The sequence below is a fragment of the Nerophis ophidion genome, linkage group LG10, assembly GCF_033978795.1.
Source record: "Nerophis ophidion isolate RoL-2023_Sa linkage group LG10, RoL_Noph_v1.0, whole genome shotgun sequence".
In the NCBI taxonomy this organism is placed as follows: domain Eukaryota; kingdom Metazoa; phylum Chordata; class Actinopteri; order Syngnathiformes; family Syngnathidae; genus Nerophis; species Nerophis ophidion.
This window is the reverse complement of record NC_084620.1, coordinates 59,448,542-59,463,172: the sequence shown is the minus strand read 5'-3', so window position 1 is coordinate 59,463,172 and position 14,631 is coordinate 59,448,542. Positions and strand designations below refer to the sequence as shown.

At 38.4% G+C, this 14,631-nt stretch overlaps 1 protein-coding gene across 2 annotated transcripts in view; it reads right to left on the bottom strand.

The window, feature by feature from the left end:
• Positions 1-9,471: 9,471 nt before the first annotated feature.
• Positions 9,472-14,631, bottom strand: part of cntn1b (contactin 1b) — a 42,405-nt gene continuing 37,245 nt past the window's right edge. For both annotated transcript variants that reach the window (XM_061914277.1, XM_061914278.1), the window contains exons 18-24: positions 14,191-14,261; positions 13,867-14,119; positions 13,676-13,797; positions 13,428-13,617; positions 13,249-13,370; positions 11,544-11,700; positions 9,472-11,470 (exon numbers count right to left, since the gene is read on the bottom strand). In XM_061914277.1, coding sequence (XP_061770261.1) covers positions 11,388-11,470; positions 11,544-11,700; positions 13,249-13,370; positions 13,428-13,617; positions 13,676-13,797; positions 13,867-14,119; positions 14,191-14,261 — 998 coding nt within the window. In that variant the 3' untranslated portion in view covers positions 9,472-11,387. The remainder of the gene's footprint in view (positions 11,471-11,543; positions 11,701-13,248; positions 13,371-13,427; positions 13,618-13,675; positions 13,798-13,866; positions 14,120-14,190; positions 14,262-14,631) is intronic.

Genomic DNA, 14,631 nt, shown 5'->3' with positions numbered 1-14,631 from the left:
CATTCACACACTGATGGAGGGAGCTGCCATGCAAGGCGCCAACCAGCACCCATCAGGAGCAAGGGTGAAGTGTCTTGCTCAGGACACAACGGACGTGACGAGGTTGGTACTAGGTGGGATTTGAACCAGGGACCCTCGGGTTGCGCACGGCCACTCTCCCACTGCGCCACGCCGTCCCAATCATATGCAAATCAATACAATAGAATGTAATACAAACAAATACAGTAGTTTTATGAAGTAATGTCATAATAATGTACAGTATTTACTAGGGCTGTGGGGAAAAAATCGATTCCAATACGAATCGTGATTCTCACGTTGTACGATTCAGAATCGATTCTCATTTAAAAAAAAAAAAAAAATCCATTTTTTTTATTACTTTTTTTTTTGTTTTTTTTATTTATTTATTTTTATCAATCCAACAAAACAATACACAGCAATACCATAACATCCATCCATCTATCCATTTTCTACCGCTTATTCCCTTTTGGGGTTGCGGGGGGCGCTGGCGCCTATCTCAGCTACAATCGGGCGGAAGGCGGGGTACACCCTGGACAAGTCGCCACCTCATCGCAGGGCCAACACAGATAGACAGACAACATTCACACTCACATTCACACACTAGGGCCAATTTAGTGTTGCCAATCAACCTATCCCCAGGTGCATGTCTTTGGAAGTGGGAGGAAGCCAACCAGAACTGCAATAAACAGAGCAATTGAGAGGAGACACAAACACCACACAGAACAAACCAAAAGTAGTGAAACAAAAATGAATATTATCAACAACAGTATTAATATTAGTTATAATTTCAGCATAGCAGTGATTAAAAATCTTTCATTGACATTATCATTAGACATTTATAAAAGTATAAAAAAAGTGTCACAGTGGCTTACACTTGCATGGCATCTCATAAGCTTGACAACACACTGTGTCCAATGTTTTCACAAAGATAAAAAAAAGTCATATTTTCGTTTTGTTTAATAGTTAAAACAAATTTACGTTCTTGCAATCAGTTGATAAAACATTGTCCTTTACGATTATAAAAGCTTTTAAAAAAAATCTACTACTCTGCTAGCATGTCAGCAGACTGGGGTAGATCCTGCTGAAGTCTTATGTATTGAATGAATACAAAATCGTTTTTAATGGGAAAAATATCGTTTTTTAATCAAGAATCTCGTTGAACCTAAAAAAATCGATATATAATCAAATCGCGACCCCAAGAATCGATATTGAATCGAATCGTGGGACACCCAAAGATTCGCAGCCCTAGTATTTACCCAAATGTCTCCTTTGGGCTGTAACAATAGGAACTGTTATTGTTGTTTATGTTGCACACGTACGTTTTAGAGTGACGTACTAGAGAAGTCAGAGTTGACAGCAAACAATATTTTTGCCTGCATAAGACCCAGTGAGCTAGGCTAATGCTTGATGGTCTAGGTTTCAAAGTCAGGAGCTAAGAACTAACTGAAACATGTCGGACACCTTCTCAATATTTTCATGGATTAATGTCCATTTTGTGGATGTTGTTTTGATGCCGAGGCTGAATTCTGAGTGGTTCAGACTTATGGTTCTTAGAGTGCTTCATGGTCGGACATGTTTTGAATGGTTTGTTTCTGTAATTCGGTGGGTTTCGGCATTTCACTCACATTCTTAGTTCGATGGTTTGAGGGCAGTAAGGCAGGATTGTGTCGATCTCTGGCGGGAGCGACAGAAGATGCTCGTAATGAAATTTTATGCTTGCAACTTAAAGGCCTACTGAAATGAGATGTTCTTATTTAAACGGGGATAGCAGGTTCATTTTATGTGTTATACTTGATCATTTCGCGATATTGCCATATTTTTGCTGAAAGGATTTAGTAGAGGACATCGACGATAAAGTTCGCAACTTTTGGTGCTGATAAAAAAGCCTTGCCTGTACCGGAAGTAGCAGACGATGTGCGCGTGACGTCACGGGTTGTGGAGCTCCTCACATCTGAACATTGTTTACAATCATGGCCACCAGCAGCGAGAGCGATTCGGACCGAGAGAGCGACAATTTCCCATTTATTTGAGCGAGGATGAAAGATTCGTGGATGAGGAAAGTGAGAGTGAAGAACTAGAAAGAAAAAAAAACACTATACAGTGGGAGCGATTCAGATGTTGTTAGACAAATTTACTAGGATAATTCTGGAAAATCCCTTATCTGCTTATTGTGTTACTAGTGTTTTAATGAGATTATATGGTTGTACCTGTACAACCTGAAGGTCGGCCCCGCACTTTTCTTCAGCACCGGTCGACGGGTGGTGGCGATGCCCATCTCTGCCCTTAACAAGGGACCCTTTTCGAAACACGATCTTTCGAAATGATCGCTGCATAATACACTGTACTTTGTGTGTGTGGTCCAATCCAACCGTGTTCGCCTGACCGCTCTGTTCCATAGTAAAGCTTCACCGTCATCTTTCAGGAAGGTAAACAATGAAACACCGGCTGTGTTTGTGTTGCAAAAGGCGGCCGCAATACACCGCTTCCCACCCACAGCTTTCTTCTTTGACGTCTCCATTATTCATTTAACAAATTGCAAAAGATTCAGCAACACAGATGTCCAGAATACTCTATAATTATTCGATAAAAACAGACGACTAATAACTGGGAACGGTGCTGGAACAAAATGTCCTCTACAATGCGTGACGTCACGCGCACGCGTTATCATACCGCAACGTTTCAGCAGGATACTTCGGTGCAAAATTTAAAATTGTAATTTAGTAAACTAAACCATCCGTATTGGCATGTGTTGCAATGTTAATATTTCATCACTGATATATAAACTATCAGACTGCGTGGTCGGTAGTAGTGGCTTTCAGTAGGCCTTTAAAGCATAACAAATAGCTGAGAGCTAGCTCATATCTCAAAATACTGGTAAGTTAAGGTAGCGCTATAAATCCAGATTCAAACCATAGTTCCAAATCCAAACCTTAAAACTAAAAGTGGTTCAAACTCTGGTCCCACTGTTCAAACATTTTTTATTATTAAACTGAGATCCTAACACGAGACACTGAATTTTAACATGCAAGCATAATTCCAAATAAAAACTCTAAAGTAAACCCCAACCTTTATACAGTGACACACATCCACCATTTTGTTAAGGTTCCATGTTTGGGCTTAATCCGGCACCTTACAGCCTGAGATAAAAGTAGCACATACATGAGAAGAACGGGCGCTTAGGTCAGAGGCCATAAGATTAGTCATACGCCAGTGAGCTCGAAGTAAGAGCCGCTATGTCGTCTCACTTCCTGCTTCCAGCTGCCTTGCTAATCCTGATTGCACTTCATGGGCGATAAGCACCAGTGTGTGCTGAAAATGGAGAGTATAAAATAAAACACACTTCTGAGGAGCATTCATAACAACAAGCAGGGGTCAGAGAGTAACATTGATTGCAAAATGTTAGCCATTGACCCACAGTCGGTAGGCCTAACATGCTAAAGGTCGAATGCAAACGAGCACGCACGTCATTCAACAGTTTGATTTCAAGGAACGCGAGAAATGTTTGTGTTAAAAAAAAAAAAATAGAGAAATAATTTGGCCTTTACTGAGGATGTCGTTGTGGTTTGTGCAGCCCTTGCGATTTAGGGCTATATAAATAAACATTGATTGAAAACATTGAATTTTTGCTAATATTTAGAGGTCGCATACAGCTGGAAAGGACAACAGTGGTTGTGTAATGAGATTTTTGTTAAAAAATAATACTAAATTAAAAAACTAATTTATTTAATAATGCTAATAATTTAAGAAATAATGTATTACTTTTTTTAATTTATTTTTTTTTTTTTACCAATTATTTATGTTGTGACAAGATTAATTAAGTTATATTTGTTTCTTATTTGTGTTTATTATATGTTATTATTAGACACATTTATTTTCACCATTCTAAATAATTAGTTTGTATTTTGGAATTGTATATTCTAAGTTATTTATTTATTTATTTTGTTGAATTATAAATAATGAAAACAATAACCATTAAATAATACATACTAGTCCAGTGTTTCTCAAATGGGGGTACGCGTACCCCTGGGGGTACTTGAAGGTATGCCAAGGGGTACGTGAGATTTTTCAGAAATATTCTAAAAATAGCAACAATTCAAAAATCCTTTATAAATATATTTGTTGAATAATACCTCAACAAAATATGAATGTAAGTTCATTAACTGTGAAAGAAATGCAACAATGCAATATTCAGTGTTCACAGCTAGATTTTTTTGTGGACATGTTCCATAAATATTGATGTTAAAGATTTCTTTTTTTGTGAAGAAATGTTTAGAATGAAGTTGATGAATCCAGATGGATCTCTATTACAATCCCCAAAGAGGGCACTTTAAGTTGATGATTACTTCTATGTGTAGAAATCTTTATAATTGAATCACTTGTTTATTCTTCAACAAGTTTTTAATTATTTTTATATCTTTTTTTTCCAAATAGTTCAAGAAAAACCACTACAAATGAGCAATATTTTGCACTGTTTTACAATTTAATAAATCAGAAACTGATTAAATAGTTCTGTATTTTACCTCTTTATCTCTTGTTTTCAACCAAAAATGATTTGCTCTGATTAGGGGGTACTTGAATTTAAAAAAATGTTCACAGGGGGTACATCACTGAAAAAATGTTGAGACCCACTGTACTAGTCTATAAAAGTAGTCTATTTCGCGTCTTTTTTTGTCACTTCGGGTCCAATAATATGGCATGTGCTGCATTAAAAAAAACACTTTAACTTCACATATTTCAGGTTATGAATCATTTGTTGCTTACGCACCAATAACCATCAATACAATTAGTTTTATATGACCATACTAAATAAATACAAACAATGCTCCATTAAGCCTCTTATTTGATATCCGCCGCATCAGCACTAGACGAATTCTTACAATACTTACAACAGCTGCAGATATTTGACGCTTCCTTCTTGATAGCTGCATGGATAAAAGTGATTGATTACTTAATTGGTGGGGCGGAGCTTCAGGCTCCCTGCTGCTGAAGCTAAAGTGGCTAATAAAAACATTTAGTATTCCCCTGAAGGCTGTACAGTGCAGAAAAGAAAAAAGACTATTTAGATGTTAAAACAACAAGAAGTGCTTCCCTTGTGAGTACAAAGAGGCAGAAATTCTCACTTGTTTTGAGTGAAAGTCAAAAGTGGAGCCCTAAACAAAGAGTTTTTATTTGGCCCAGCATGCAATTGTGTTATATGGGCTGCAGACCAGCCTCTACACAGATGTTTTGCTGCATGATGACCCCACAGGTCAAACGGATCAGATAGTGCCAATCTTTACAGAGCTAATAAGGACTGTCAAGACACACACAAAAACAGCACGCCTATCATGCCTTGACATTTAACCATGTCCCAAATCTAATTTTCGAACCAGACCCCAAACTTAAACCAGTTCAGATCGAACAATGCTGTTTTGATGACCTATATTCTCCATCCATCCATCCATCCATTTTCTACCGCTTATTCCCTTTCGGGGTCGCGGGGGGCGCTGGCGCCTATCTCAGCTACAATCGGGCGGAAGGCGGGGTACACCCTGGACAAGTCGCCACCTCATCGCAGGGCCAACACAGATAGACAGACAACATTCACACTCACATTCTCTCACTGCACAAAATATTGAGGACAAGAGGCTGTCAAATATGATGGAACAGGCAGATTTTCCACCTATTTTTTTGGACATACGTTGTCATGGCAACATGACAGACAAGCTCCAAAAGAGGAGATGTGTCAGTAAAATAGCTCCCATACGGCAGAGACACGCTCTAATGATGTGTGCATTGTCATACTAGCATGCACATACATGCAGAACATTTCATTATGTAGCCCTGCACACCCTCAACTCAATAAGAGGAACACACAATGTGGCTTTATTTCGTTACTGTGTGTGTATAAAGCAAAAAAAAAAAAAAAAAAACTACTAGAATGGCACTCAAAGCTGAATTATGACAACCTGGATGAGGACCAAATGAAAAGAGTCTTCATTCTAAAATACTTGAAAAAACTCAACATTTATTTGATTCGTGTAACAAAAGTTGAATAGAAATCTTTGAAAAAGGTCTTTTGTAGAAACAGGTTGAAAGTGTAAAAAAATAATCACATATTTTTTGGCATTATACATTGTGTGTGTACAGTATGTGTGTGTGTGTGTATATATATATATATATATATATATATATATATATATATATATATATATATATATATGTGTGTGGGTGTATGTATGTATATATGTATGTATATATACATATGTGTTTATTAAATATGTATATACAGTATGTGTGTGTATATATGTCTATATATACACATATGTATGAATATCTCTATATGTGTAAATATACTGTATATATGTACAGTATGTATATATACATCTGTATATATACAGCATGTGTGCATGTATATGTATGTATATATTTATGTATTTATGCATGTATGTACATACAGTATGTATGCATGAATGTCTATGTATATTTGTATATGTATTTATTTGTATATATGTATGTGTGTATATATGTTGATATATATATATATATACATATATATATATATATATACACACACACACACGAATGTATGTATGTATACACTGCATGTGTGTACATATGTATGTATATTTGTACATGTATTAATTTGTATACATTGTATGTATATATGTGTGTGTATATGTATTGATATATATATATATATGTATATGTATATATATATATGTATAATATGTGTATATGTATGTATGTGTATGAATGTATGTAAATATGTGTTTGTATATATCTGTGTAAAATTGTGTATACGTGTGTGTGTGTGTGTGTGTGTGTGTGCGTGTGTGTGTGTGTGAATATATATATATATATATATATATATCCATACGTGTGTTTATTTATGTGTATGTAGATATGTACTGTATATATCTATGTATATGTATGTAATGTATACACTGTATATGTCTTTATGTTGTGTGTGTGTGTGCATATATGTCTGTAAATGTGTATGTATATATATATATATATATATATATATATATATATATATATATATATATATATATATATATATATATATATATATATAAATATGCATATATTTATGAATTGATTAACGTGGACCCAGACTTAAACAAGTTGAAAAACTTATTCGGGTGTTACCATTTAGTGGTCAATTGTACGGAATATGTACTGTACTGTGCAATCTACTAATAAAAGTATCAATCAATCAATCAATCAATGCTTATGTACATGTACATATAGCTGTGTACATGTATGTAATGTATATATTTATACATGTATATATATATATATATACTGTATATATATGTATGTATATATGTACATGTGTGTGTGTATATGTGTTGATATATATACATATATGCGGTATGTATGTATACAGTGTATATGTATTTATGACGTATATACTGTATGTATGCATGTCCATCCATCCATCTTTTTTCTACCGCTTGTTCCTTTTGGGGTCGCAAGGGGTGCTGGAATCTATCTCATCTGCATTCGGGTGGAAGGCCGGGTACACCCTGGACAAGTGGCCACCTCATCGCAGGGCCAACACAGATAGACAGACAACATTCACACTCACATTCACACACTCGGGCCAATTTAGTGTTGCCAATCAACCTAACTATGTATGTATGTATATTTGTACATGTATTAATTTGTATATATGTACCTATACTATGTATATGTATGTATATACTGTGTATATATATTACAATTTATTTGCTCTCCTGGGGGTACAAATGACATCCATTAATACACTGTCTATCTGTGTTGGCCCTGCGATGAGGTGGTGACTTGTCCAGGGTGTAAACCCCCTTCCGCCCGATTGTAGCTGAGATAGGCTTCAACACTCTCTGCGACCCTGAAGGGAATAAGCGGTTGAAAATGGTTGGATGGATGGATACGCTAATAAAAAAATCTATATTCATAATAAATACTTTATTTTTTTACATTGTTTTTTTTTAAAATGCTACTAAAAAAGGCTAAAACTTTAACCCGAACTAGAAAAAAACGAAACTATATATTAAGCATTAAACATTAAATGTAATGTATTTTTGTGTGAAATATGTATATTTTTAATATTTACGTTTGTTGCATTGCATATTAAAATATTCAAAGTATCAAATATTTTCTGTATTTGACTTTTTTATTAGGCATTCATGTTATTTAGTCTATTCATCATAGTCACATACTGTATTGTCTTTCAAAGCTACTTATTTTTATTTAGATTTTTTTTTAAGTCAAGCTCGGCCAAAATCTTATATTGCTATTGTGTTGTAATACACCAATTTACCCACTAGGTAGAGCCATTGCACAAATTGTGTTTTGTCTACATTTTACATATATGATTGCATGCAGAGCGAATAATCTAAATCAGGGGTCTCAAACACGCAGCCCGCGGGCCAAATGCGGCCCGCGAGACGTCATTTTGCGGCCCGCACCTTAATATGTAATTTGTTGGTGCGGCCTGTGAGTTTTTTACAGCGTCATACTTGTATACCCTCGATTTTTCCGGGAAACTCCCAATTTTCAGTGCACCTGAATTTCACCCAAACAACAATATTAAGGAGGCACCGTGGAGATACTGCCTTTAGCGTCCTCTACAACCTGTTCAAACAGTGTGCCATCCCAGTCACATGTTGTATTAGGCTTCTGCAGACGAAGTAAGCGACTGCAAGACATAGTTGATCAACAGCCATACAGGTCACACTTAGGGTGGCCGTACAAACAACTTTAGCACTGTGATAAATATGCGCCACACTGTGAACCAACACAGAACAAGAATGACAAACACATTTTGAGAGAACATCCGCACCGTAACACAACATAAACACAACAGAACAAATATCCAGAATCCCATGCAGGCCTAACTCTTCTGGGCTACAATATACACCCCGGTTAGTTGCATGTTAGATTTTTTTCAGAAATATTTTCTTCTGGCCCAGCCTCACCCAGTTTCTGCATCCAGTGGCCCTCAGGTTAATTGCGTTTGAGACCCCTGATCTAAATGATATACTTTTATCCTTTTTTCGCTATTTTAAATAACATATGCATTGTTGTTGCCACTCCAGTCCACTAGGCAATGTAAAGACATGGCTAACATGCGCAGTAACAAACAGAAGAAATTGACTTTTTTCCCCGAGGTCTTGCTCTTGCTCGAGTACACACAGCTATTTGCAACAATACATGTCATTTCTTCAATACCAATGAATAACTGCCTGCTCCAATTATAGCCTGCCAGCCAGCTAATATGAATTTATGTTCTTGCTTAGAAGCCTTTGTTTCCTTCCAATAAGTGTCACAGGTCATAAAGTGGGTGTCACACGAGGTCAAATGAAGCATTGGGGTCGCCTCGACCTGCACATAATGGGACAATGCATTAGGCACACCAAAAGCTCATTTTGAGGCATTAATCAAACAATGTGCATTTGTTGTATTATTCATCATGATGCCATGTGTTGCTTCACTGAGCTTTTATTGTGCAAATAAACATGCTGGAAGGACATTTATGAGGTGGCACACATTCTAATTAATACGGGCTCTCCACCTTCTTCCTCTTCCACAAACACAATAATCGCACATTTACATACAGGAAGAAAAAAAAATACTTCTTTTTATTAGACATAGTAAATATCAGTTGAAAGCATAGTGGAGTGCTGCTGCGCAAAAGTTGCTCTTTTTTGATTACTAATCCAACAAAGAAATGCTCAAAGTCACTAGGAAGCATTATCTATTTTTTGAATCATTAATTAAATGCAAGCTAAGAGGTGTTTTGAATATTTTGGCTGCCTTTTTTAAGCTACTCGAGGCGGTAAAATAGCTCAAATACAAATATAATTCAAGGACATTTCCAATGATAATTGACCAAGATAAATCCAAAATAAAATGTCCTTCAACCAAATATTAATCCCCCGTTATTTTTTTTTTGAGGTTAAGGAAAAACACGAATGAAGCTTATAGAACGTTAATTCCACTAACCGAGCGAGCTAGTTAATTACCAGAGGTGACATCATCACAAAGTCTTTGTCATCATTCCTGCTCAGTCAGCTTCCCAGGAATTCAGCAAGGACTTTAACTGCAGGGAGAGGGCATTAAAAAGTGCCAAGTTGGTGTTTTTTATTTATTTATTTATTTTAATCGCATTTACTACTTACCCTGTCATTAAAAATGCATCTGCATCAATTAAGGTGATTCAACACTAAAAGCATTTCAACTTGTTTAAATTTGTATTCACCGTTAAAGTATTAGTACATTTAATTAGAGTTAATTAGTTATATTATAATTGGATCTATTATTACTATTATCAAGCATGGAATTGTTATATCATCATTAATTCTATTATTATTAGTAGTAATTACATTTACATTTTGTAAAGACTTACCATTATTATTTAGTGATAAAAGCATGATTTTTTTATTTATTTGTGTTTTTATCATTCAATATAATTACTATTTTAAACCAAAAAAATAATATATATTAAAATGTATGCTCTGACATCATACTTGCCAACCCTCACGGATTTTACGGGAGACTCCCGAAATTCAGCGCCTCTCCCGAAAACTTCCCGGGATACATTTTCTCACGAAAATCTCCCAAAATTCTGGCAGAGCTGGAGGCCACGCCCCCTCCAGCTCCATGCGGACCTGAGTGAGGACAGCCTGTTTTCACGTCCGCTTTGCCACAATATAAACAGCGTGCCTGCCCAATGACGTTATAACTGTAGAATGATCGAGGGCGAGGTCTTGGTTTCTTATGTGGGTTTATTGTTAGGCAGTTTCATTAACGTCCTCCCAGCGCGGTAACAACACACAACAACAGCAGTCACGTTTTCGTCTACCGTAAAGCAGTTTGTCAGCCGTAAACAGCAATGTTGTGACACTCTTAAACAGGACAATACTGCCATCTACTGTACGTTTTGGGCCATGAGATGGAATATTCCAGACTGTAGTGCATTTGATGAAAGCACTTTTGTGCATGCCACCCAGTAATGCATCATCAGAGAGGGTGTTCAGCATGGTTAGAAAAATAGTGACAGAATAGAACAATGGACAATTCAACCCTTAACTCAACAATGAGTAGATGAATGTTATGTGTGTGTATATGTGTAAATAAATGAACACTGAATTTCAAGTATTTCTTTTAGGTATATATGTATATAATAATTTAGTTATATAATATGCTTAAAAAGATAAACAGCCCTGTCCATAAGTGGTAGTGATTTAATAAATAAACTAGTATGCTACTAGGGTGTGCTATTCATAAAAGCCAATGCAATAACAGTTGTTATACAACTCTTTACATACTATCTTACAAATAATTCAACGATGCCATTTTTAAAAATAATTCAGCAAGGGTTTTGTGAAGGCAAAGGCTTAAAGCTGCAATCCCACGATGCACAGCGCCAGGAACGTGGCAGAGGTGAGGCCGAGAGTGGGCGTGGTCATGGAGGCCTCGCCTAAAGAAGCACAGACCGCATGAAGCAAATACAGAAGAGTACAGAAACAAAAAGCGTTAAAAACAATGTCTACCCAAAAGTCGAATGGTCCTGACGGGGCCGTCGCCTCCTTCGTAGCGTCCTCGCACCATGAGCTCGTAGTCTCCAAACTGAGGCATGGGGAAGTCCATAAAGTGCCAGCCGGTGATGTACACTTTCCCGTAAATGTAACCGGTCTTTCGAAACATGACCTTAGCGGGAAACACACAGAGTAAGTTCAAAGAAAACATGTAAATGCTGCTCTATGCAAGACAGGATAGCAAAGAGATAGTCAATTAACGCCCCCTAGTGGCTGGGAGCACAACAACTTAATACAGTATACTCTATATCAGGGGTCGGCATATATATATATAGCACATTTAAAATTTACCACAAAGTGCTGTACAACGGGCAGGTTAAAAATGAGAACCGAGCAAACACAACACAAACAGAACATGATAAAAAATAAATAAATGAAACATAAAAACAGGTTCACAGCAGGTGAATAATGGGGCGCCATTGCAGGATAGATATCACTCAGTGTTAAAAGCCATGGAATAAAAATATGTTTTTTAGATTTATTTTAAAACAGGAAGAGAGGAGGTTTGTCTAACACTCAGAGGTAGGTCGTTCCAGAGCTTGGGAGCAGCAGCGGCGAATGCTCTGTCACCTCTAAGCTTCAGCCTTGTGTCAGGGACGGTCAGTAGCAGCTGATTGGCTGATTTAGGGATCGGGTGGGGCAGTAAGGCTGAAGGAGGTCGGAGAGATATGTTGGCGCGAGGTTGTTTAGATATTTAAAAACAAATAGGAGGGGTTTAAAATTGATCCGATAACGCACAGGGAGCCAGTGAAGGGCCGTTTGCGGGTCTGTTAGCAGACGAGCAGCAGAGTTGCTGGCGGGCGAGGGAGGCCCGGCTAATGCCTCTACATACAGGGCATTGCAGTTGTCTAAACCATTCCAGATAAAGGCGAGGATTAATTTCTCGAGATCCTGTCCTGATAGAAGCGGTTTCACTTTCGCTTTTTGGCGTGATTGATAAAAGCTTTTTTGACGTTGCGTATTTGTTTTTCGAATTTAAAATCTGAGTCGAACTTTACCCCCAGGTTTGTGACACAGTCGCTGAGATACGGGGTCAGAGTGCCGAGGTCAACGTTGGGGGAGGGAGAGCGACTTGGACCGGACAACATAACTTCTGTTTTGTCTTCACTCAGGCTCAGGAAGTTAGCTGAAATCCAGGCTTTGATGTCATGCAGGCAGTCAATGAGACGTTGAACCGTGTTATTGTGTGCCATGGGAAAACAGATCTGGCAATCATCGGCATAAAAATAAAATGCAATACAGTACTTCCTAAAAATAGAACCAAGGGGGAGAAGGTCAAGGGCAAATAAGATTGGGGCAAGGATAGAGCCCTGGGGGACCCCGTGTGGTAAAGGAGCTGTGGAAGACATAAAACTGTCTATTTTTACACAGAAACTCCTGTTGGGGCGGCGTCCTTAATACCCACACAGTTCTCAAGACGAGTGATTAAGGTGGCGCGGTCACTTCTATTACTATTCTTTATTTTTTGAGGTTCATGTAGTTACGCGTTTAAACATACTAAATATGTTATTTGGTTGTACTATGATATAAATGTGTATTATTGTCAGTGTAAATGTACTATCATTTCTATTATAATATATTTCTTGATTTATATCAATGACTTATCAAAAATATTCATACGTACTTTTTGAATAAACAATAGTGCTTGTTGGTGTCTTACCTTGTAGTAAAGAGGGAAGGAGACGTTCCCAAACCAGTCGTACTGGACATGATCCCACCACACGTACAACCACTTTCCTGTCCAGGAGATGAAGCGCCACATCCTGGGGGGATCGGGTGGCGCTGGAGACAACACAGTAAGTAGTGTGTTTGTGTGTGTGTGTGTGTGTTTCGTCTTACGTGGTCTTTTGGTGAACATCTCGCAGTATTCCCCCGGCGGTCCGAGTCCAGCTCCGTTAAAGGCTCGCACCTCAATAAGGTAGTGGGCGTCAGGCAGCATGTTCTCCAGCCTGGTTTGGTTCGCCGTCGCCGGGACAAAAATGCGATTGGCTCCCGCCTCTGGGTCGTCATATTTTCTCCAGTATTTCACCTAAGAAAGCAGGAAGTCAGCATTGGAGGCAATAAGGAGGAGCTTGTGAAACTTCTACCTGGTAGCCTTCAATGTACTGCTGTAAGCCTGTTCCTGTGTCCACCACGGGCAGCCACCACACCAGAGCTTCCGTGGAGGACACTGGCCTGGCGTAGACGTCTGTAGGAGGCTCTGTAGGGACTGAAGAACACAAACATTCTTAGCAGGGATTTTGTTCATCAGCTGAAGAGCTACCAGGAAGATCCTCACCATCTCTTGGGTAGTAGATGACCTTGGTCAGACTGTAAGGCCCGTCTCCTTTCACGTTAAACGACTTGATCTTCACCTGAAACTCCCGAAACTGGAAGTCTTCCTCGGTGGGGACGAAGAAGGTGTCCTTGTGGACGTATCGCCTTGTCTCCGGGTCAGAGATGGTCTCGTACCACCAGTCGTACGCGTCGTGAGGCTTGAAGGCCACGATGTAGCCAAACTTCTTGCCGTAGAAGTACCACGGCTCCACGGGCTGGCGGGAAGAACAATTCACATTTTTAATGCAATCATGCAGTTTTAACGTCCTAGCTAGCGCTGGTTTACCTTCCACGTGATGACTATCTCGCCATTCCTACCGCCGTAACCCTCCACGTCAGTGGGCGAGACCACCGGAGCTAGGAAACAAAAGAACCGGTTAATATTTGCAACCTCATTAAACATTATTTTCTTAATTATGACATGCAATCTGCAAAAAACATGCACCTGGGGATAGGTTGATTGGCAACATTAAATTGGCCGTAGTGTGAGTGTGAATGTTGTCTGTCTATCTGTGTTGGCCCTGCGATGCGGTGGCGACTTGTCTAGGGTATACACCGCCTTCCGCCCGAGTGCAGATGAGGTAGGCTCCAGCACCCAAAAGGGACATGCGGTAGAAAATTGATGGATGGAATATACTGTACATCAGTGGTCCCCAACCTTTTTGTATCCGCGGACCGGTCAACGCTTAATAATTTGTCCCGCAGCCCGGGTGGGGGCGTGGGGGTT